The 25,972-nt window shown below is 45.8% G+C and overlaps 1 protein-coding gene across 2 annotated transcripts in view; it reads right to left on the reverse strand.

The window, feature by feature from the left end:
- Stox2 (storkhead box 2) overlaps positions 1-7,576 on the reverse strand; it is a 110,168-nt gene extending 102,592 nt beyond the window's left edge. Inside the window, exon 1 of one of the 2 annotated variants that reach the window (XM_041673549.1) lies at positions 6,844-7,576. In XM_041673549.1, the coding sequence (XP_041529483.1) occupies positions 6,844-7,009 (166 nt within the window). In that variant the 5' untranslated portion in view covers positions 7,010-7,576. The remainder of the gene's footprint in view (positions 1-6,843) is intronic. The other variant, XM_041673550.1, reaches the window with a different exon arrangement.
- Positions 7,577-25,972: the final 18,396 nt, after the last annotated feature.

Raw genomic sequence — 25,972 nt, forward strand, 5'->3', positions numbered from 1 at the left:
AAGCTATGTCTGATATGACCCGACCAGATCTCTTACAGGTGAGGTGCTGTACAGTGCGTCTAGCCCAGGTGCTCACCCCCTTCTGTGCATGATCAATTCTACTGGGGCATTGAAAAATGAGGGGAAGCGAGACCCCACAAGGACATCTGCATTTTGTTACAGTCACTAGAGCTGTGTGCCGAATAAACTTCTTAGCCCCAGAGAAAACAGTCTAAGACAAGTCGTGTAGAGTAAAGACAAAAAGGACAAAGTGTGATGTCTGATGTAGTGAGATGTAGCTCTAGGGTGGCCCTTTATCATCTACTGGGGATCACCACGTGAGTCCCCTCCTGCAGATCTTCGAAGTAGAAGCACTCATGGCCATCCTTCTACCCAACAAGCCACGCACGGCACCCCTTCCTCAAATGTTTCTTTTGCCAGTTCCCTCCTAAAGTCACAAATCTATTATTTGCCTCATAAACTCAAGATTCACTCAAATTTCAGATTCCTTTCTTGCCTGGTTATACAGCTGCCTACATCCCAAGGTTACAGCGTGATAAACTCCCCACAGCTCTGTGTCTGGCTCATACTGTTTCCCCAGCCTCCCCCAGTCCTTCTCTTTCTCCATTTAAGTCATAGCTACTCCTAATGACCTCCAGGAAGTACCCCCTCCAGGTGCTAAGTGGTATCCTGCCCATCCCTGAGCCCTGTTCACCCTACACCAATCCAGACTTAACTGCTCTCCTTGGCTCCTGATTGTATACTCCAGCTTCCCGATTCCCAAAGGCTCGTTCACAAACAGCTGGGTTGTTCCCCCCACCAGTCATAGTAGGGGATGGCTTGATGGTAGGATCTTAGGATTGCATAACATAAATAAATAGATATTTGATACAATAATATATGGTCTGTAGAATCCTAAGTTATAGTAACTCCCCTAGTGATAAAGAGACGACTCACATCCCCACTTCCAGACATCCTCCCTTTCATCCTCTTCTTAAAACAGTCATGTCTTCGTCATTCATCGAAAAGACAACCCAGTCCTGACACGTGCCAAGCTCGAGGAAGTAGGCATGACGAAGACGTAAGCGAAACAGGTGTTATCGGCAAACAGCTGGCTGTCCAGAAAAGGAAGAGACTAGGGGAGCGGCAAGCACAATGCGAAGCTGCTATGACCCAGGTGTAAAGTAACTGGCACAGAAAGGATCTGGGGGAAGAGAGAAAGAAGGGGCACACTGGGGTGCACCTGCAGTCTCAGCGATGCCAGAGACAGAGGCAGGAGGTTGAAAGTTCAAGCCAGTCTGAGCTATAAACCTAATCTCAAATACAGGGGGTGGGCAAGAAGTGCTGGCTCTGGAAGGGGAGACGGACTTCGTTCGATCAGACCTGAAGAGGTGGGAGGCCCAAACGGTGTCATAGAAAGTCTGAAGCAGACACAGCGGCTTGAGGAGCAAACGAGCGTACAGAGCTCCCAGACACGGGATCCGGAGCATAGGGTAATAAGAAGGTTAGTAAGATGTGGAAACAGTGGGGTAAGCCCCACCGTGGAGACTTCCTAGAGCCCACAGTCCACACAGGACTCGATCCACAGGCACGAGATGCATTAGAAAGAGAAGCAACTTCTCCAGTTTTGCTTTGGGTCAGGGGAAAAAAAATACCAAAACCAAAAGCCTTCTGGGGTCCCAAGAAGAATGGATTGGCCAGGAAAACTGGTCCCTTTGGGAGATAATAAAGACGAGCAGAAGATCTAAGTAGCTGGGATAAAGAACAAAGATGCAAATTTAAAAATATTTAAGTGGTAGAAAGAAATAGGATTTTGTGGCCAGCTGGTTACACATTCCAACACCACATAAAAATAGTCCGGGGATTTACTACTTTGGGAACAGTTTATTAGCTCCTTTAAAAACCACTCGTGTCATTTCATTCTTGTGTGACTGTGGCCAGATTAAATTTAGACTTGACTAGTCTCTGCTCGCGCTACCCCGAGAAACCTTTATAGTCAAGACATCACACAGGTTCATGACTCAGTAATGAAGGCTGCACTAAACTCCAAAGTCTGTGTACTATCCCAGAAACCAGGACCTAACCAGAGTTTACACTCAAGCCATGCTTTCAGCATAAACGATCCTGTACCAAAGAACACACCCTTGTCCAATCTACTCCAAATCTCCGGGAATTTACAGGGAATGTAAGGCCTCAAATGTCCAGAAGTTATCAACATTCTAAGGTTTTTACACAGCATACTCTTTTCCTTTTTCAAATGAAAATTTTCCCAAGAGTGTAAACGACAACACTTCTAACTCGCCTGATGACAGCAGTCAGTGCAGGGAGCTACAAGTAAGACAGTTGGGAGAACAGAAGAAGAAAAGGTAAGAAACAGGACACCGTTTATTAAAACTTGTCACCTATAAAATGCCAGGAAGCACACACTTAACATAGGCCTAAGGATGGCAGGAAGCAAGATTCTAACATGGGCACCCCTCCCTCCTAGAGAAGCGTGGGACTCTGGGATGTAGAGGAGGACCAAGGGCTCTCCTAACGATCATGTGCGAAGTTCGGAAGTCCCAAGCTTGCTCCTTCTGAAACCTCTATAATGAAGGCATGGAGCCAGAGGACTCTTTATGGATGGAGGGAGGTCCTCTGACTGTAGGAGGACACAGCTGACGTGAACAGGTCTTGATTAGAACCTGAGCGTTCAGTTTCCACTTTCAAGACTCTTAAAATAGGAGCACATGAGGAACTGGATCATAGTAAAACCTGGGAACCAGTTTCGGTAAAATGAAAACCAATAACCTGATCAAGTGGTGTGCCAGCCATGTCTCCCCGCTAATCAAATCATCATCAGACAAAACTAGTTGACTTTTTTGTGGGGTTTTTTTTGTTGTTGTTGTTGTTGTTTTGTTTTTTGTTTTTAGGATGTCAGTTTAGGGTTTTCATTTTATCTCTCTTTCCAAATCACATAGGGCCATAGTTTTAAAAACAACCAGCTTTCTCCCTGAAAGGTTTGACTCCAAGACATGAGAACTGACCTAAACCTAACTACCACTTGGCATTCTCTTTAACAGGCAGTCTTTATAGGCATGCTCAGTAGAACCGGAAAACTAGAAAAATGAACTTGTAATCTTGATCAGTGGTAGACAACCCACCAGAATTCTGGCGGCATTATAAGTGGGACAAGAAGCAACAGCTACGCTCAGTACAGCCCAAGGGGAGAGCAAAGGAAATGAGAGGCTTTGGCATCATCTGAATGAATGGCTCAGAGGACACTCACACAGGAACAGAGGGGGCTCTAAAGGCCTCGTGCACTCAAAACCGAAGGCTCTCCAGTCAATCCTTCCACACTGGTCTGTGGTCATGGCTGCAACCGCGGCTGTCCTGAGAATCACACAGATTTCCTTCTTCACTGGGGAGCTTGACCCCCCTACTAGCTAACATCACCGTTTCTACCTAGCGGAAGAAAACTGAGGCCGAATAGCCCCACATCCACTGCATCCAACCTCCTTTCTTCTCACAAGGCTGAGCACGCTCTGCAGCCATCTTGGTTTGAACAGAAGGCAAGATCCCCCACTCCACACTTCTGCCTAGAAGCCACTGTTGGGAAATGAATATACAGGAGGAGCAATGGACTCTTCTCCTGGCCTGTGAACTCTCTGGTTGCTGGGAGGCTGGGCACTCTTGGGATTATCAAACTTTAGGTTTGACAGCTGAAAAGAGGCATAGGAAGAAACCATGGTCTACACAACCAAAAGGTTCACAGGTTTCTGTCCAACCATCCCCCTGTAAGACCTGATCAGCCTCAGGTGTGTCTGGCCTGACCTCATAAGACTAAATTTTTTTCCTGAAGGGAACAGGGGGAAAAAAAAATCAAGGCCAAAGGTCAAGCCCACTGCTGTCAATCACATTCCACATTGGTAATTCACTTATTACCAATTAGAAACGGTGCTGTCTCATAAAACTTATCATAAAAGCCTACAACTTCTCTCAAAGCGCCTACCACGTGCTAGAGAGCCGCGCTAAATCCAGGACAGCTGTCAGTGCGTACCTGTAAAACCGTCCCAGGATTTCTCATTTCTCAAAGATTTTTTTAAGTTATTTTCCTTAATTTTCATATTTTCAGGGGCGTTTCTAAAAGGTCTCAAAACGAAGCTGCTCTAGACTATGTAGCACAGTTTTGAAGAGGCTGATCTCTGAAGCCAAGTAACTTACCTACATGGCAAACTCTCCTTGACTAAAATGGAGCATGGTAACAGGAACGAGTGGAGCCGGCAGCTGGGCGGACAGAACCAGTTGTCAAACCTTCATTTCCCGTCATGCTACGAGACATGAAACGATGCTCCAGCTCGCACCCAGAACAACCAACTTGTTATTGCAGATTCCATGAGGAAGAGCTTCCTCCAATGATCTCCACGGGTTTCACACAGTATCAGCTACCACCACCTCCCGTGGTGCTGAAAGGAGCCAAATTTGGGGAGGGATATAAAAAAGAGGGTTGCCCTCTAGAGTCACCCCAACCAAAAGGAGGAAGGGTCCACCGCCCTCTCAATGTTTTCATTGTAAGCATTTGCCTTGGGATTCACTCTTTCTTTCAATGAACCCTAGACCCGCTTTTCATTCCAGGTACTGGCAGACATCCTGGACAAAGCCCATGCTCTGTCCAACCCTGGATCCTCACAAGAATCTAGCAAGACACTGGTCTTCAGGAGTGCTCCACCAAATGACACCGCCCTCTCCTTGGGAATGCTCTGATCTCAACAGTAACCTGACATTGAGTCTGGCCAGAACACCGCCAGTTTGGATCAGGTTATTCCAGGAAGGCCATCTGACCATCTGCAGGTCGCACACGGAACAAAATGAGAGAATCACGTAAAATTGGAAGACCCTTCCTCATGCCCTCAAAAATGTCTCACGGCACTGGCCATCGCAAAGTTCTTTTGCAAAGTCTGAAAACGTGATCACAAGGAAGCAATGATGAGGCAGATAAAAATAGACTCCCCGGGAATGTGCCTGACATTATTACACAAAGTCTTGCAGGCTTGTTGGAGAACTCATAGCACCTGCCCTCCAACCACTCTTTCAATTCTGATTTCTCGGGAGGGAGGGGCAAGAAAGAGGGTGTGCAGAGGATGCAATGGAAGCATCCAAACCTTAGTGGGAGAAGCCTAGGATTAGCCTAACACTCAGTGTGGACACAAGGTCTATGTACAGGTTGGAGTGGGAGAAGCCTAGGATTAGCCTAACACCCAGTGTGGACACAAGGTCTATGTACAGGGTGGAGTGGGAGAAGCCTAGGATTAGCCTTACACCCAGTGTGGACACAAGGTCTATGTACAGGGTGGAGTGGGAGAAGCTTAGGATTAGCTTTACACTCAGTGTAGACACAGGTCTATGTACAGGGTGGAGTGGGAGAAGCCTAGGATTAGCCTAACACCCAATGTAGACACAAGGTCTATGTACGGGGTAGAGTGGGAGAAGCCTAGGATTAGCCTAACTCCCAGTGTAGACACAGGCTTATGTACAGGGTATAGAGCTGCTTCTAGGTGTACAGTACGTTCACTGTCCTGATAGTAAAGAATGGAGCAACCACAGCCACAACTTAGATTACTTAAGCGTAAACTGTGGTTGTCACTTCCTTTCCAAAAATGGTTTTTCATGAAAGAGAAAATCCAGGGAGTGAGATCGCCAAAATAGCACGCAACATCCCTTATGTTTGCCCGATTTTGCAATAAAAAGGATAGTTACATGGATTGAGGCTTTTCCGCGAATGGAGACATGGTCATGGGACATTTTTGAAGTGCGAGATACTGACCCCAATTTAAAAGGATTTGCTACTTAAGGAGGAAGTAATGCTAGACTGTAAGTACCAACCACAGGCTTAGAACAATCTCCCCAGTTAAGACAGGGCTTAGGGCATCTTGGTACAGGGACTTAGCAATAGAATTCGGTCTCCATGCTTCCTTTACATTGCATTTAAAAGCAAATTAATTTTTTTTCCAGAATGAAAACATTGGTATCTTCCCACCTCTTTGCATACAAGTAAGGAACACAAACCACAAGGTTCCCAGGCTTTTCTCCCTTCAGCATCTCAAGTACAGTATCCCTGGGTTCCCAAGTCACAAAGCAAAGCCAACGAATGGAATTCATAGAGAACCTGCTCATTCAAGGAGGCTCAGAACACTCGCTGCATTTTCACAGGAAACCTGTTTTGAAGCCTTCACTTCTGTGAACCATTGTGTTTATCCTTCCCATCCGGCATGCAAAACACGATACAGCCTCCATTGCATCCACAGCACTGATGCAACCTACGCTAAGTCCACCCACAATCCTTGAGTATTCCGTATGCAAACACACCACAACCCCCGCCCCAAGCATTCAAGGAGCCTCAGCAGAGCCCCTGTGTGCAAATCGAACCAGCCTCAGATGGGCATGGGCAGAACCTCGAATCATCTAGAACGGTGCATGGAACCTGTTTCTTTTTAAGGGGTGGGAGGGGGGGTGTTGTCTGTTTAAATACCCTCTAAGGTAACTGGCCATAATGCAGGCACAGGCAAACCTGGCACTGCGGTCAACCCTAGACGCAGGCTCTCCTTTCACAAAGCTCAGGGAGGCTGCAGTCCTCATATCTCCCTGCAGACCAGATGCTCGGCTCGATCCCCCTCCCCGATTTTACCTAACTAATAGCTCTCCAACCCCATATTGAGAGGGCCTGCTGTGGATCTTGCAGAGGTACAAAATGGTGGATGGGAGCTAATTTTTCCCTGCTCTCCCCATAACTCGGCACATCCATCACAGCAGGTCCTCTACCCACCAAACCCCCAAACTAGCCGCGGCGCACCGAACACGGCCAGCGGCTGAACAGTGGTTACCAACCTGATGTCATGTAGCCCCGAGAAGCCTGGGGCACGAAGGCCGCGGGGAAGCGCTTGTGCAGGCGGTAGTCCTTCTCGCTGCGGGACCTCATGCGGTCCGAGGCCCGGTCCGAGAAATCCGAGCTAGGCCAGGCTCGCCGCAAGGTTGTGCTCCGGGTCTTCTTCATGGTGGGCAAGAGCGACCCTGGTGCCCCGATAGTGGGGCCTCAGCGCCGGGGCGCAGCGCGCTGCTTCATCCGTCTACCGCGGCCACGACCCGGGAGGATTCTGCGCGCATTTTTTTCCCCAGCCCCTCTTCTCGTCGGTGTCTACACCGCCAGAGGCAGGTCCGGCCCTCCCCACGCCCCCCCACACCCCCACGGCGAAGGCTCCGATTTTACACTCGTCCCACAATGCATTCCACTTCATTTGCAATCCTCCCGGCTTCCAGCTTCCAGATTCCTGGGGAGGAAGGCACGTTGGGAGGCTCGGCTGCAGGGAGGGGGCGGCCGGGGTGGGGGCGCCGAGACTTGCAGCGTGGAAGCAATGGGAGCGCAGACAATGGCCCGATTCAGCGCAGGAGTGCTTAGCCAACTGTGCGCCACAGCACAAAAGACCCAAACAAATGAGGAAGCCGAGGCCTCCGGGGGCCGACCCGGGATCGCTCGCCCAGGAAGCTTGACCCGGCGGCTGCAGCCTCAACCGTACAGGGAGGCTTCAGCGCGAGGCGGCGTGGGGATGACAGCGTCCGAGTCGCGTCCCCCCGGACCTCCCAGCCGCGAGGCCCGCAGTCCCCGGCGCTGCCTGCCTCTGCTTCTCCCACAGTCCTCGGGAGGCAGTCTTCATTCCAGAGGCTCGAACGGGGGGCGCGCGGGAGCACCGGGACCGCCGCTGCGACAACGCAGGAAGAGCCCAATGGGTGCTGACGACCGCGGCGCCGCGTCAGGCTTCCTCCTTCCAAGGCTGGCGGGGGCGCGGGAGGGTGGGGGCGCGTGCCGACACGCGTGGGTCCCCCGCCGCAGGCATACTCCTACTCACGGGCCGCGGTGGCTGCGGAGCCCGGCGATCGGCCCGCGCGCGGGGCCATCGCCGCCCGGTGACTAGCGCGCTGCGCGTTGGCACGGCAGGAAGCGGGACGGCCACCCAGTGTCATGCTAATCTCGGGGTTGAGCAGAGGCTCAGCGGGGATCCCGGCAGCAAAGCCCCAGCGGCGGCGGCGGCGGCGGCGACGGCGGCGGCGACGGCGACGACGACGACGACGCGGGGCCTGGGCCCTGCCGATGACACCGCGCGGATCGTTCCACGTCTTTCCGATGGTCCCTCCCCCTCGCTCCGAGGGCTAGCCTTCGTGGGAACGCGCCGATCCGCGGCACCCGGCCCGGCCCACCTGCGCCCAGCCGGAGCCACGGGGCGCCGCGAACGCGCGGGGACGCCAGGCCCACGCTGCCTGCCACGCGCCAACGGCCTGTTCCCTCCGCGATCCTGAGTGGCAGTCACTCCCCGGTGGCTTGGTTGCGCTGGCGGACCCGGGGCCTCCGCACCGCCCGGCCCTGCACAGCTGTTTATGGTCCAAGCACCAATCGCTGCAGGACAGCGGTGTGCGCGGAGGAGGGGGCGCGGGCCAGACGCGAGGTCACGCCGAGTTAAAGGCGCCCGGCCTGGCCGCCAGCCTCGCCACGCGCCGCCACTCCCATTCTCATCCGCCACGCTCACCTCCCCACTTGGGTTGCCAAAAATGCGTATTGAGCTATAAACAACGATAATAAAGCTGATTGCCTCTCGAAGAGATCTGTCATTTGGCGTTTGAGCATTTTTTTTTTAGTGCATCATCTGTGACAAGGAGACGTTTCCAATCATTTTAAAGGTGATATTCCACGCTGATGGGTGACAAGATGAGATGCAGAGCCAGCAATAGGAAGCCTTCATGGGAACTCAGCAGTCGGAGGGCTCTAAAGGGTTAAGATTCAGAAAGCCCTGGCAAGACTTCCAGGAGGCAGAAAGGCAATGAGATCTAGTCTATCTATCGTCAGTATCTCTTGTCAGAAAAAAATAAATAAATAAATAAATAAATAAAAATCTCTCTGCGGATACTAAGGGGCGGGGATAAAAAGCCACAAGTCACTTATAAAACGCATAACTACATCAAGCAATATTAATTACTAAGTAGAAACCTATTAGCCAATGTTCAGTAGCCACTTTATAAATCAAGACAATCCCTCAAAAGGTGCCTTTTGCTAAAATGCAAAAATCAGAAAAACTACTGGCCTAGAAGGTCTAAAGGGCCATAGAGGTGGGTTTTTTTAATGTTTTCATAAATGCGAGTTATGACATTTAGATATCTCAAATCAACAATTACTAGTACCTCTCATGATGCCAAGGTGGTTACACTAATTATCGTAACAATTAGGAGTTAAGAGTAATGGCAATCTTGTGACAACTGTGGAAGTCACTAACTGAGCAGATCGCGTGTGCGAAATACCACATATGGCTCCCTGCGATGAATGGTCTAGTGGGACAGAAATGCAGAACGCTCCATAAAAGCCAAAACTCTGTGCCACATTTTGTGAAGATGCAGAACCTCCATGGGACATGGCAGGAGCTGAGGTCTATAGCATGAAGAATTCCTCAAGCAGGGAAGAAGATGGTGTTTGGGGCCATGGGAACAGCCGTGCAAAGGCCCTGGGGTAGAAAAGAATCTTGGTTTCTGTTGGAAGAAATGCAAGAAGGCCAGTATGCCTGGGATCAGAGCTGAGCAAGAAAGTCGTGGGCGATGAGGTCATGGAGGAAAGGAGAGTAGCTCATGCAGGGACTTGTCAGCCATGTTCAAGGTTTTACATTCTACTCCTGGTGGACTGGGAGCCACAGACGGGCTCAAAGCAAAATTCAGTCATAATTTTACAATTTTTGTGTAGAAGGAGCTAGAGGGTGGAATAGGAAGCGGGGACTGGTTGGAAATTTGTGGGAAGTTAAGTTTGAATTACAGGTCGTTTGTGGGGAAAACAGGGTGTTCATGTTCGCATCCTGAAACAATGAGTGGGCCTGCGCATGTTTGAAGAGAGAAGCTATAACAGGTCTTGGTCACCTGTGACAACAAACCTTGCAGAGAAGTGAGAGCCTGCAGTAGCCAAGCAGCCAGACTCATAAGAACCAGGCAGTCAATACGTCAGGGCTCTCGGAGCCCAGATGATGCCTGAAGCAGGGATGATGGGCCCCACTCAGTAACTGACTCACCCACGTTGGCTAACAAAGTGCAATGGTCATCCGAAGAGAAGAGATGGGTACGCCCACTGTGAAAGTCAAGTTCAGCTTGTCCATTTGTGCTTGTACGTGACCCCTGGATCCCTAGCCACAGTTCCTAGTCCCCTAGCTCTCCTGAGACAACAGCGTCTCTTAGGCATGAACTATCCACCAAGGCAGCCCATCTTTGGGAACCCCCAATATTCAACCTGGGAGTTCACAAATATAATCTAATTGCCAGAAAGATAGTTGAGCTACAAGCCCGAGGATATGAGTTACACAACCACAACCCATGTAAAAAGAAGCCAGGCGTGGTGGCAACACACCTGTAAATCCAGTACCGGAGGGGTGGAGACAAAAGGATCCCCGTGGCTCACTGGCCAGCCAGTCTATCACAATCAGAGATGTCCTGGCCAATGACGGACAGTGTCTCAAGAAAACACCAGTGGATGGAACCTGACGAACACCTGAAGTGAACCTCTGGCCTCCACCCACAGATGTAAAATTCTACCGTGTGGATAAGCTGCATTTTGTTTATGCATTGATGGAAATGAGTTGCTTTCACGTTTTAACTTTGATGACTAACACTGTTACGCTCGCCAATCTCTCTCTCATACCTTCTATTCTGTTCCTTTGGGAGCATATTCAGACATGGAATTACTGGATCATATTTTAATCCTGGTTTTTAATTTTTTGAGGTATTGCCATACTCTTTTCCACAGTGATTATACAGTTATTCATTTCTGCCAACCATACACAGGGTCTCCAATATCTATTCGCTATTGGAGCACTTCCCTCTTTCCTCTTGCCCACCTCTCTTTTCCCCTCCCTCCCTCTTCCTTCCTTTGGCTAATAGCCTACCTAGGGGTTTTAAGGGGTACCTTATAATAATTTTGACTTGTTTATCTCTGATGATTAGTGTTGTTGAGGATTTTATGTGCTTTTCTTCTATTTTTGTTTGTGAGCCTGGTCTTTAATGGCCAAGTCATCTCTCCAGTCCAGCTCTTCTTTCAAGCTTTAGGATTAGGTTATTTGGTGTGTGTGTGTGTGTGTGTGTGTGTGTGTGTGTGTGTGTCTGTGTCTGTGTCGGTGTGTCTGTGTGTGCGCGCGCGCATGCTCACGCACGCACACGCATGCATGCCTAAAAAAATTACCCCACTAGAGGAGATAATGGTCTCTTCAAGATCTATAGCCTAGCTCGCAAAAACCCCAGTATCAAGCATGAGAAATCTCCCTTTGAGATCTTGGTCAGGGGAATTCAAAGAACTCCCAAAACGATACAGGCTATTGCTATTGCCCTTGGTTCCCTCCCAGAATCTGAAGGTAAGACACTGTACTGAAGATACAACATGCTTCAGACATAGGACTTGGAAGAGTTGAACTGAATATGACCTAGAAGCCTCTTCTCTGAGCACTTTAGCAAGGTGTTAAAGGAGATAAGTAATCAGTTGTCCTGCCCAGCTGTGACTTCTGCAAAGAACAATTACCAAAAGAGCAAGATATGCCCAAAGATGCTAAAACGGCAGTTCTCATTGGGAGCTAACCAACAGCTGTCTAACTGGACTTAAGGCTCACTCACTGGGACAGAAACCATGCCTCGTACTGTAAATCTAGACAACTACCCATGACTCACGGGGTGAGGCCATAGAACCTAAAGGAGAATATACTGTTGCCTCTTCCTTAAGCCACTATAACCCCTAACTGCCTTCCAGTTATCCTTATGAAATAAGTGATTATGGGGTGCCCAGCCCCATTGGAGAACATCACAGAAGAGAAGCCGGAAAGACTGTAAGAACAAAGAAACAGGACATTGCCTGAGAGACTTATGTCTTCTATATATGAAAGGGAAGTTATACTCATGAAATCTCAACTATAGCAATGCCTAAACAAGACCTGAATAATCACAGTGCCCCTGACATCATCCCGACATGGAAGACCCGCCCCTAAAGAAAGCCATAGACAATTAGTGGCTGATGAGGGAGGAAGATGATCAGTCCTCCCCAGGAAGGAGCTCCATAATTAGCTATTCAATACCAGGTGGTCAGCCCTAAACACATACACATATGAGCAACACTGAATAGACTCAGTAGGTTATATTTATATGTATCGTATTATTTTTATTACATGTTTTATATATTATATACTATACATATATGTATTTTATGATTTATGTTAACTGATAAGTACTTGTAATGGTAATAATTAACAAAAAAAGCCATAAATTTGAGAGGGGGAAGACACAGAAAGTACTGAAGGGAGGGAAGATTATATGAAATTGAGTAAATATAATAAAAATAATAATATATCCTAATTAAATATACCAACTTTAAAAGTACAAATCAAGTTAAGAAAGGGTATTTACCTATGTCCTTACATGAGCCTAACTATTCAATAAAGGAAATTTAGACTCCAGTTTAACCTGATTGCTTACATCCATAATATCACTTTCAACATTATTGCCAAAATATTAACCAAATGCTACAATGAAAAACCAAAAAGGAGCCACTGTCTTAGGGCAGCAGGCAGCGTATCAGACTCATGAACACTAAAAGCGCCTTTTATTTTAAATTTTAATACACTGTTACTTTATACACCAATATTTTTAAAATCTGAATTAAGTCCAAATTTTCATTATTAGATTTTTTTAAGACCCAAATCAAGCTTTTCTCCACATCCATGATCAAATTCCACCTGCAAATTTGCACGCGGGGCCACATGTGACCTCTGTGGATTCAATCAGGTCCTTACACACTGAAGGAAGAGTGCACTGCCCTATGATGTGTGACCTCTGACCTGAAGAGGAAGCAGCTCTCTACCTGTGCCCCAAACTTCATTCCTCGTCCAGCTCTTGCCTTCTTTAGGAACTGTAGATGCACAACTGTTTGGGGTACAAGATGGAACCTCCACATCGCCCCACCACAAGCTTCAGAGAAGACATCAATATCCGTGTACCGGGAGCCTAGCACGAAAACTATCAAAACAGAGAGAGCTGACAAAGGACGTGGCATCTATGACACCACGTAGCAGCTCCGGGCTGACACCCTGCAAGGTGTGTCTAGCATTTGAACAAATTCACAACAAGGTGAGACCCAACACGGGCACAGGAGCCTGGCCAGGTGTCGGCCAGCCACTGCATCCTCTCAAAGGCCATTCAAGCTATGGAAACACCAGATGCAACCCACATTGTGGGTCCCGAGACAACCTCGCCCCAGATTCTCACTACCAGAACATCTCCAGGATTCCTAAAGTCTATTCTTGAGCACTGGGTTCACTGAGCTGGTCCCCAGTCCCCAACTCTTTGAATCTGTCATCTCCCTCCTCAGAGAGTGGCCAAGTGTTCCAGAGGATGAATAGAGACTTCAGGAAGAAGCCGACTATTCTTTCCCCCTCTCTCTCTCTCTCTCTCTCTCTCTCTCTCTCTCTCTCTCTGTGTGTGTGTGGGGGGGGGGCGGGGGGAAGGCCTGGGAACTCCTGAAAGAGTAAATGCTGCTTTTCCGTATTAAAAAAACAGCAAATGAAACAAAAGGTGAGAAATGAAAGACAAAAGTAGAGAAAGGGAACTGTGGCCACCTGGTAACACTGAAATGGCCCTACCCAGGTCTTCTACCTGCCCTGTGAGGTCACCTCACTGCTCAGGACAGCCTGGGGAGAGCCCACACCCACCTGTTCTTTACCCTAGTGCTCACTACTAGGAAGAAGAAAGGAGTGTTTTGTGCTGGCTAGCCTGCCATCTCTTCCAGGAAGACACTGGTGTAAGATAGGATGGCTTCTCCCAGGAAAGCCTTCAAATAGTGGAAGGCAGACTGAAGACCCCATAAAGGAGAGAGGCAAATGGATATGTGTTCAAAACCCAACCCCAGCCAGCTGGCTGACGACAAGAGTGGGGGAAGGCTGGGACTGTGGGAATGCTGGGAAAAAAAAAAACAACAACAAAGAACTATAGTAACACACCCAGTGTATAAACTTCCTCAGAAATGTTGAACTTCACAGCTAAAATGAATGCTTTATGAAGTAGACCACAAAAGCCATACCTCCAAACTGCTTTGGAGGCAACACTGCTGAACTGTGCTAGGAAGGGTAGTCTAGAGAACACTGCTGAGCTGTTATAAGGAGGGTAGCCTAGAGAACAAGATGGCGGGACTGACAGGATATAAGTTTGAACTGGAATTCTAGCACAAAGCAGGTGAGGGGAAACGGGAAGCATTATCAAGACAGAGCCTGCAAGTGTTGACTCGTGAGGGTTGGGCAACAGGCAGAGGGCACAGGGTGAGTGGGGGGCACCAATCTTTAAGAGCTTATGAGTCGACACACAGAGACTAGGAGTCAGTTGAACTTTGGATACATTATTTTCTAATGGTGCAGGGAGCACTCATTACTTACACCAGTCCTTCTGAGTCCTTTTCAGTCCCTTTGGCTGTTAGGTAAACCCTAATGACGTATACACACATTTACCCTCTCTTCACTGACAAATCCACTCACAACTTCAGTCCTTACGTGATTTCCTGTTGGACACTGTTGTCCACTTCTTCCTCTTAGCTTGTCCCCACTGCTCTATTACCATTCTCCCCTCGCTCTCTAACTCCTTGGTGTCAGCTCTGATAGAGTAGCATGGGCTGTTTTCTAAATCTCATTCAAGTGTCCCATCTTTCTCATCACAAGCTCACTAGCAGAGCCCAACATCCTCTGCATTCTTTTAACCTCCTAAGTGTCTTCTAAAATGCCCCTACCATCCCGGTTCTCCCTCCCATGTCTGCAAACATTCATATCCTGCTATCGCTATATCTCTGTGGATAGTTCATGGAAAATCAGTTCATACTACTCACTGGACAAAACCCATCACCACCTCCTTACACACCCAACTTGTGGGGTCGTTTTTGTTCTCTTTAAGTGTGTTGTGCTCATCTGTGTGTGGTGTGCTTATGTATGTGTGTGCTAGTGAACACTCAGAGACTAGAGGAGGGGTAACGTGGCCTGCTCCCCCTCTCTTTACCTTCTGCCCTTGAAACAGAGTCTTTCGCTAAGCCAGGAGCTAGTCCTGGCAGCCAGCATGCCCCAGTAATCCTGTCTCCACTCCCCATATTGCTGGAGTAACAGGTGGTTGTATGTACCGCCAGCCCCAGCTTTCCACAAGGGTGGGGTGATTCAAACTTAGGTATTTACACCTGTGCAGCAAGTGTTGTTCCTCCCTGAGCCACCTCTCCAGCCCCACCTTAAAGTCTTAGTATACACTTCCAAGGTCTGCTGACCGTGTTCTTATCATCCAGTCGCCCTGGGCATCATTCTGGAAGCCGTCTTCATTGCTTCTCTCTCTGGTACTGACTGTACTTTCTCCCATCTAGACCCCTGCCCCTAACTCCATTGGGTCACCACTGTGTTATACCCTGGAAGCCCAAGGCAAGGCTCTCTCTAGGAAAGAGAAGGCAGGCTCTAAAATGATACACAACTTTCTCACAAACAATATAAGCATTCATTAAAACAAGACTATGTTGCAAAATCTAAAAATTAAAACAAAATATATGAGAGTTAGACATGGTAGCAGACACCTAAAATCCCAGAACTCAGAAGAAGTAGGAAAGACAAGCAAGGATATCACAGCCAGCCTGGACTAGAGGGAGAGTGACAGGGACAAGGAGAGGGACAGAGAGAGGTAAAGCCCAAACTACATGTAATCATATGCCTAAGTTATTTGTTAGAAGATCTTCCAAAATAAGGTTTGTAATTTGAAAATCAAACTTTAGAATCAGTAATCTAGTTCAATATTAACAATTTTAAAGTCAGCATTGTATGGTATACCAAAACGATTAAATATTTCAGTTGGTGTACTAACTAGCACGGAGAAGCCCCAATTCACAAATGAAGGCAGTCTGAGATAATGAAAATACTGAACCACCTTCTGTGGCAGGGTCGGACAGCGACAGTGCAAGCACTTGGTTTTGTTCCCTGAACTTTGTTAGCAAGCGTTATTCTGCAGGGGGCTGGAGAGATGGCTCAGAGATTAAGAGCACTGACTGCTCTTCTGGAGGTCCTGAGTTCAATTCCCAGCAACCACATGGTGGCTCACAACCATCTGTAATGAGATCTGGTGCCCTCTTCTGTCCTGCAGGCATGGAGGCTGAACACTATGTAGATAATAAATAAATAAATCTTAAAAAAGAGTTATTTTGCATAGGGTGTTATTTAAAAACACATGGCATTCTTCTTTGGGAAAATACCCCCAGGGCTCTTGTATCAAGCTTCCAAGATGCTCTTCAACGTTATTATGATAATTTTTATAGTCAGCAAAAGGACTCAGCGAATAAAGGAATTCGCCACCAAGCAAGTCTGATGCTGTGAGTTCAATCCACAGCAAAGCAAAATCTGTGTCCTGAAAGTTTTCTTCTCTATTGCATATGCACCCAGTACGGTGGTAAATGCCCTTTGCGACCTGCCCACATACACAAAATCAACGTTGATTTTCTTTTTCCAATTAAACCTGAAGAGTCCCTAACTCACTTTACCCAAAGATAACAGCTCATCAAGATTTAGTGTATGCCCTGTGAACCCAAGTATGCTTGATTCACTTTAATTTCTTTCAATGTGTGTGTATGTGCAGATGCACATGTATGTGTGGGTGGGTGTGCATATGTATGAACATAACTGTGGAAGTCTAGCTCAATTCAGGCATAATTCCTCAGGAGCCGTCCACCTCATTTTTGTTACAGAGTGTCTCACTGGGCCCTGAGATGCAATGATAAGGCCAGAGAGGCTTGTCAGAGAGGACCAGGAATCCCTCTCCAGTACCACAATGTCTGGCTTTTTTTTCTCTAAACTAAGAACTGAGGAGCAAACTTTCACAGGAAGCATACCACCGAATGAGACATCTTCCCTGCCCCATGAATCAGCTTTAAAAATCTGTCTCGTTTTCAAACAGGTTTTGCACACTAGCTCACAGTGCAGCAACATCTGAGCGTTTGAGGAACCGGAGTTGACTCAAGGAGGCAGAAATAGCACCAAAACCTAATCTTTACAAAGCCTGGACAGACTGAGGACCCTCCCACAAAGAACGGGTTTGAGAAGTGGGGATTGAACAACCCTTCCACAGGGGTCACCTAAGACCATCAGAAAACACAGATATTTGCATCACTATTCATAACTGTAGGAAAATCAAGGTTAGAAAATAGCAAAGAAAATAACTTTATCATTGGGGGTCACCATCACATGAGGAACTGTATTAAAGGACTGCAGCATTAGGAAGGTTGAGAACCACAGCTCCAGAGAGATCCTAAGTTTGTCTGAAATTCAAATAGCCAACACCAGGTTCTCCTTCATAAAATCCAAGCTTGTGAATGAGATAAGCTGAAGTAAAAGTCACAGGTTGTTGGGGGTGGTGGAAGAAGAAATTCAGTTACCTGATTTAGATGGCCGACCATTTTAAGAACACCCCTCCCCCATCTCCCACATAGGTCTCTGGCTTCTGCTGTGGAGATAACAGTGATCAGCATCCGCTTCTCCTGCCAAGCTCCAAGAGGCAGAACAAGACTGTCTCCATGGTCTCTGTGTGCTTCCTAATGCTGCTCATTCATGGGACCTGCGATCTGAGATCCCAGGATCCGTGAGTTCCTTGGATTATCATAACTCATACTGACCTGGATGTATTTAGAAAAAGAGTAATGAGCATGCGTGCAATCCTCACTGTTTCATAATGAAAATAAAAATGCATACTTTATATATTTGTGTTAAGCAAAGCAAACCCTTGACATATTTTGCTATAACATAACCAACCAGTGGGTTTTTTGTGTAGAAGGAAATATATTCGTGGATATATTTTCTCTCTCTCCCTCATTAAAAAAATCATGAAGTGGCTGGTGAGAAGGCCCGGCAGGTGAAAACCCCTGTCACCCAGCCTGACAACTTGAGTTTGATCTAGGACTTATCTGGAAGAAGGAGAGACTGACTTCTGAGAGCTGTCCTCTGACCCCCGCCCTTGCCACAGCAACCGTCCCAGTTTCCAGTTCTGAGCCTTGGTGCTTATTACTTAAAAGATCACATGTTTCCACATGTTTGTTCTCCTGATGCCCAGGGGTAGCATCACCCTGGGCTTCTGTCTCTATGGATACAAAACACAGAATATAGGCAACCCCACAACACTTCCGGTCTCTGGCATTCTTGGAAATCATCCTGTTGAGGGGCACATGCCTCATGCATGGCTGAGAGGCCAGAACAAAGCACTGGGCATTCTGTTCTTTGGCCACCTTATTCCCTTGAGACAGGGTCTCCTCACTGAACCTGAAGTTTGCGTCTTTTGAGTAAATTGGCTTGTCAGCAAGATCCAGACTTTCTCCTGTACATACACACACAAATAAATAAATGTACTTATTTAGCCTGGTCGAGTAATAAGCGATAATACACCACCGGACAAAACCTCCTTCAGACCGTTATTAGGGAGTAATCTGCGTATTAGCAAATAGGACTGGCACCACGCCTTTCTCCTATCATGTGATTCCACAACTTAATTCCTTAAGCTGCTAAATATGGGAGGGAAGTTGAAAACAAGCCGTTCAAGTGGACTTGGCAGAGATGGTCGGTGATGGCGTGTGTAGTGCTCACTCTGTGTTAGCGCTGGAGATCTTAGCCAGCCTTCAAAGACATCTGAACATCAGTGGAATTAATGAAGAAAGTCTGCTATATCCCTTTCATTTTGTATGTGTTATATGTGTATATGGGTGTGCTCATGCTAGTTAGATTCCCTTGAGTTAGGGCCTGTCACAAAACCTTGGAGCTAGCAGATTTTTTAACTAAGTTGGCAGCAAGTCCTAGTGAGTCTCCTGCCTCTGTCCTCCACAGTGCTGAGGTTACAGGCTTTACATGGGAGTTGGGGATCCAATCTCAGGCCTTCACATTTGAGTTTGAAGCCCACCGAGACCCCAAGAACTCTTAGATAGAGTTTTAAAAGTGTAAAAACAAACAAGCAAACAAAACCACAAAAGCCTTGAGTGAAATTGGATATGACAGGAAGTATTTGAGTTTCTCCTCTTTTAAATAGCTCGTGTAGAATGCTTTCAAAATCACCGTGAGCCACATGTCAGATAGATGACCCATCCTTCAGAATAGAGTTGTGTAGTAGCATGGGCTTCCAAAGAACTTGTGCTGACCCACAGACAGAATGAGAAAAGAAAATGCTCAAGATTGACTAGTCTGAAGGAACGTGTGTGCTGAACTCCAACCCCATACCTCATCTGTAGAAATGAGCAGGGGAGCTGGGGTTGGGGGGCGGTCATTGGAGGCGTCTGTGGAAATCTGGCTCCTGGCATTCCCATGTGTGTACCCATAAGTACTTATTCATAAGGTGGCTTAAACACTGGAAGGGTAGTCAAGCGAGACAAATATCTGTGTGAGCTTCACTCATGCAACACAAGCAACGGGGAATAAGAAAAATCCTACGTCTCGTAACAGTTCATACTGATACTGCATGTGCCACAGCCTGTCTGTGGAAGCCACAGAAGTCAGTTCTCTCCTTGCCATGTGGATCTCTTGGATAAACTCAGGTTGCCATGCCTGCAGCAAGCATTTTCACTCACTGAGTGATCTCCTCAAGCATAGATTGCTTTGCAAAATAAAGGGTGTTATTGGTTGCATCAGAACAGATGTTGCATTAGAACAGAAGTTGCATTAGAACAGAAGTTGCATTAGAATGTAAGATGCATTAGCAAACTTACACCAGGCATAGGAGGATATATGGCCACCTATTGCAAGAAGCAAGAAAGCAGCCCAGAGACTGGGGGATTGCCCCCAGCAACCGTATGATTGCCACAAATAACCATGAATAAGAGTAAGTTTTATCTTACGATTCCATATTGAAAATACCAGGCATAACGGCGAATACTTGTAATCCTACCAGTAGGAGTGTAGGGGGAGTTAGAGGCAGGCAGATCTGGCCTGATAGGAGAGCTCCAAGAGATCCTGTATCCACAAAACAAGAAGGTGAGCATTTGGATAGCAGCACCCAGGGTTGAGCTCCAAAGCCTACAAGCATGTATACATATACAGAGAAAGACAGACAAAGACACATACATGCACACACACAAAAGAGACAGACAGACAGACAGAGACAGAAAGGGAGACAGAGACAAGGAGAATTAAGTTCAAAATTACACCTTCTGTAAGACAGATAAGTACATTTACATTGTGGACATAAGAAATTACCAATAAGATCAGATTTTTTTTATATGTGTGTATGTAGTATTACTATTTTTATATGTGTAGGATTTGCAGTTAACTCTGTCTGCTTTCTTTCATCCCTGGGAAGAAGGGTAAATATTACATAAGATGCATGCTGAATAGGTCTCACTACAACTTTAATTCAAATGGGAAGGGAGGATGAGGCAGGCACACGTGCTGACAGACGCTTCCAGTCCCTCTTACCTTTCCCAGGGCCCCCGGGAAACTAGACAGTTCAGATGCAAAGAGCCATCACCTCCAAGCAGGCAGGCTCCCTGGCACTGCCGAGGGGCAAGTCAGAACACTCCACACGTGAGGTGCCTCAGCACACAAACCCGACTAAACCTACCGGCCATACCCCACCTCAGCCTACAAGAAAGTATCCACGTCATCACACCCTGTGCCAGCAAAGAGAATGACACCTACCTGCGTCTGCCTCCCAGATGGGAAGGTAGGAGGCCATGCAGAAATGAGATGGGCCAATTACAAATAAGAAGCCACCAGAGTGGTTCTCAACCTATGGGTCACAACCCCCCTCGGGGGTTGTATATCAGATATTTGCATTATGATTCATAAAAGTAGCAAAATTACAGTTAGGGGGTAGCCACAAAATACTTTTATGGTTGGCAGTCACCAGAACAGGAGGAATGGCGTTAAAGGGTTCAACATTAGGAAGGTTAGGAACCACTGCACTAGAAAGAGACAAACGGAAATGACGGAAACAGAAAGTTGACGCCAGACATTTGACAGGGAAGTTTTGTTCTAAAAGGATCTCAGAGACTGGCTTCCGAAGGATATCTGATCTGGCTTCCTGGCCCTGTAGAGTCTGCTTACACATCTCTAGCTTCCCAAAGATTTTTCCAGAGTCGTGATGCATTTTTAAACTTAAATTCTTTGAGTTTAGACTCCCAGCAACAGCGGAGAGGGTGCCTGAACTGGCCTTCTCCTGTAATCAGACTGGTGACTACCCTAATTGGCGTCAGAGAGCCTTCATCCAGTAACCGACGGAAGCAGATGCAGAGACCTACAGCCAAGCACTGGGTTGAGCTCCTGGAGATCAGTGGAAGAAAGGGAGGAGAAATCATGTGAACAAAGGGGTCAAGAGCGTAATGGAGAAATCCACAGAGACAGCTAACCCTAGCTGGTGGGAGCTCATGGACTCTGGACTGACAGCTGCAGGAGACCAAACTAGGCCCTCTGAATGTGGGTGGCAGTTGTGTGACTTGGTCTTTTTATGGAACCCCTGGCAGTAGGACCAGGATTTATCCCTGGTGCATGAACTTGCTTTTCTGAGCCCATTCCCTATGGTGAGATACCTTGCTCAGCCTTGATACAGGGGGGAAGGGGTTTGGTCTTGCCTCAACTTGATATGGCAAGTTTTGTTGATTCCCCATGGGAGGACTTACCCTCTCTGAGGAATGGATGGGAGGTATGGGGAAGGAGGAGGAGGGGGAACTATGGATGGTATGTAAAATGAATATTTAAAAAAAAGCTGAATTTACCTTCAGAGAAAGAAAATGAACAGAAAAGAGGAAAGTAAAAAAAAAAAAAGTTATTTGAGTTTTAGGGATAAGGGGATCCCTCATGGTGCATTCTAAAAAATCAGTATATTTCTGCCACACTTGGGAAGTAGAGGGAGGAAATCAAAAGTTCAAGGCCAGCCTTGGACTACTGGAGGAGTCTGTCTCAAAAGTAAATAAATAAACAAATAAATAACTACTTAGATCCTGAAACAATCCAAACACAACTGCCTGGTATGAGCTTGTGCTGGTTAGTTCCTTGTAGTATTACTACATCCTGTTACCTGACACCAACCTCAGTCACTAGGTGAGAGTTTAACCGAAAGGGATTTGATGTATTTGTCCAATTCCATATGATCAAGGTTGAAGAAATGCCTGCACAAAGTCAGGACTATGGACTCCACACTGCTGCAAGCAGTTGCAGGCTTCCTGGAAGTGGCTCAAAGACCTTGGCATTTGGGTCAACAAGGGTTGGTTTCCCTACAAAAAAATTTGCTAAAGCAGTGTTGCTTAGTAGATATAGAGAATGTTCTAGGGTTGGAATACACCTACCAGCATATGACCAATAGATGATCCCTGGGAGCTGCATGATAGACGGCGAGAAACAACATCTACAAGTTGTCCCCTAACCTCAATTCAAGCGCCTTGGCACATATGTACACAGAATAAATAAAATATAAAAGAAGAACATTAAGGAAATTTAAAATTAATTATTATCTCTACAATTTCTCAAGCAGACCAGAGTACTTTAACACTGGGCATGCACACACATTGAGTCACAGGTTTCAACTGCTCAGGATTATATTCTCTCTGTGTCTCTCTCTGTCTCTCTCTCTGTCTCTCTCTCTCTCTCTCTCTCTCTCTCTCTCTCTCTCCAGTAGCTGCTTTAAGTAGTCAAACTGTATGATTTATCCAAGTCCCCCAGTTACCTTGTTCTGCCTAGACAAGCCAGTTCTGATGTATAATAGTTCACTTGAAAATTCATCTCTTTTTTAAAATCAAGATATATATGATCCACTATGCTGCTGAATACAGACGCAGACTGCGTGCAAGAGGAAAAGGCAAGGCTCCATTCACATAGAGTTTCATTCACAAAGTGTTCCAGTCCAGTGAGCTTGGCTAAGTTCATGGTTTTGTTTTTACTGTTTGGCTTGCTCCAAGTATTTGTACAAGTTTTCTAGGCATGATGCAGCAAACACCCGCACACTAGATCACTTAATCGACGGAAGTTGTATTCAAGATCAAGGGCTGATTCCTTCTGTAGGCTGTGAGGAAGAATATGTCCATGATTTGCCACTGACATTCTCTGGGGTCCACGTGGCTTTCTGTTTTATCGTTTGCCTTCATATGGTGGTGTGTGTGTGTGTGTGTGTGTGTGTGTGTGTGTGTGTATCCAAGTTTCCCCTTTTATAAAGATGCTATTATAATAGCAGTGCTCATTCTACTCTCCAGTGACTACATTATAATACTGAAGCAGAACACATCAGGTTGTATCAGATGGGGGAAACACGAATCAAATAATCCTACATTAGCTCCAAATAGGGTATTCTAAGGTTTTTCTTTATTAAAAGAGAAAACTCATAGAATAGGAACAGGGGTCCAACATCCAAGTGTGGAGCACAGGAAGAGAGGGGCGAGCAGGTGGGATCATGGTACCCCCAGCCCCTCAAAGGCCATTGGCTGAAGAAGGCTCTCCATCACCTCCCCCTTTTGTCTAAATAGGAGAATTCCAAACCGAATACAAAACAATAAGAACAGATATCAAGTATAAAAATTAGAATTACAACCAGCATAAACATTATTAAGCAAGTAACATATGCTAGATGTTTCAATAATCATTCTATCCCAAGGAGTCTAAGTATCTATTGTATTAGAAATGGCTTGGCTAAATCATAAAAGGAAAGTAACTCTGATTATCTAGTCTTCAACCCCATCGAAGGTCTGAGAAGAAAGACAATATTACTTGAGTAGGCAGGAAGTGCAATCAAGCAGCTTCCAAAATGTACAGTAGATGACAGAGACAACTGGATACCTGAGCAATCACCCAAAGTCTCATTTGTAATGTTGAAGCAACCAACTTTGGCTAAGGCCTAGAGTAACTGACAGACCATTTTCAGAGATAGGAAATTTTCCAAAACTGTCTTACCCTGTCTTGGCAAGGTTTGGCAGTCTTTTTTCTTGTATCCTGCTTGTCCATGCATTTTGTCAGTGGTCGAGGCATGGGCAGTTCCTTGCCCAAAGACCAGTTTTGCCAAGAAGAAAACAAGCTCCAAATGGAGTGTCTTCGGTGCTCAATACTCTCTTGGGAATAAATCAGTGCTGCCAGAAGCAATCATGTCTCACGTCAACAGAACCCTAAGCTATTTAAATTTTATGTTCTACAGTCTGAAGTAGTTGAAGATTACCTATCTATGCAGAATACAATCTCTATGTATCTAAAGAACTTGATTAGTCTAACTATAAGTATGACAAGCATGGATGACTATTGACCTACGATACTTAATGCCTATGTAAGTTAAAGACTAAGACTTCATATTAGAATATTAAATAATCTTTAAACAACTGTGCAGGTAATGAGGACAGTGACCTCAAAATGTAAACAATGTATAAGTATCTTGATCAGAGGTAGAAATATATAATGCAATATGACAAATATATCCTAAAATTGTATAGATACACAAAATGTCTTAAACAGAGGTAGAAACATGCTTGCATATAATCTAACAAATAACTTTGCATGGGTGTACAAATATTGTAAACAGAAATAGGAGCATGTTTAATATAACAAATATAATTTGAATTTGTATCAATATACAAGAATCTATAAATCTATACTAATGTAAATTATCTATAAATAATAGATCACAAGTGTTCACTCTATTAATTACTACTATTATTATTATTAGTGTAAGTAAGCTCACACTAATCTATTATCCCATTCAATTTTTCTTTTTTTTTTTCAAAGAGATCTCTGGGCCTACATAATTTTCACCCTCACCCCCAACCAGTAATAATCAACCACTATATGATGTCCCTAAACCTAAGGACAGACTTTGTTTGGGAGAGAGGATGTTGTCTTCTAAAATTACTTCCAGTTGTCATGGGTGATGTTCTTTCTATGGGATCCTGTGAAAGTAAAATGATGGTTAAGTTCCAAGATTACTGTCTGGTATAATTGCAATTGGTCCCTGAGTAGCTGATAGGGTTACTCTGAAGTTCTTATTTGGAGCCTGGCAAGAACATTGTAAGAAGGTACACCATTTCAGCTAACTATGTTGGAACCATCTTTAGCAGCTGGTAGCCAAAACTGGTCTAATAGTAGCGCTATCAGCATCATGACGCCATATCAACCAGGGGAGTCATTGTTGTGCGGCCCCATCATCTTCCTGGAAACTTCAAAGATTACTGCAGGAAAACCTACTGTTCATTGTGGGAAACTTAAACAATAGTCACATAGACATATATTCAACAAAAGATACAATACAGACAAAATAGGTATGAAGAACAGTAAAGTTTTTCCTAAAATCCTTCTTCTTTCTGTCCCATACCAGATAGCTCCTGACATAAGACAGAAACTTGGAATTTTTATTTTAACATGTTTGGATTTAGAGAAGGACAGAGCCATTGTCCAATTCCAAAGCCAGCTTTGATTTTTAAGTGAGTTTATAACAATACTGTATAGTTTTATATATTTATATATTCCCCATCACTATGCATTGTATGTGCAGTGACTCTGTCTAAATAGCATCCTATTCGGAAATACTGAGGTCTCAGACAGCCACAAACAAATTTGTGGGGGACCCAATTCAAATTGTAACACTGTTATTGAGGGTTATGTATCAACTCTTTCAGATTCCTAAACTAAAGCTAGATTCATTAGGGAAAAAAAAGAAAGAAAAAATAAATCAAAGCCATATATAGTGGTATTCATCTGGGGCGACTGAGGCAGGAAGAGATTAAGGAGTTTGAGGCCAGCCTGGGCTATAGTAAGATACTGTCTCGAACAAAAACAAGAAAAAATTGAACTAAATAGCTCAATGAAGTAGATGCATGCCTATCCATAACTTCTTAACAACATCTTTAAAGGTGAACCATACAGGAAGCAGCCAGCTTGGTGTCTGCGCCCTGGAGAATAGATGTCTCTGCACAAAGTCGAGGAGCAAGTGGTACAACAACTGTGCCTCATGGCATGGCCAC

The sequence above is a fragment of the Microtus oregoni genome, unplaced genomic scaffold, assembly GCF_018167655.1.
Source record: "Microtus oregoni isolate MIOR12 unplaced genomic scaffold, Mior012 000024F_ref0000369, whole genome shotgun sequence".
In the NCBI taxonomy this organism is placed as follows: domain Eukaryota; kingdom Metazoa; phylum Chordata; class Mammalia; order Rodentia; family Cricetidae; genus Microtus; species Microtus oregoni.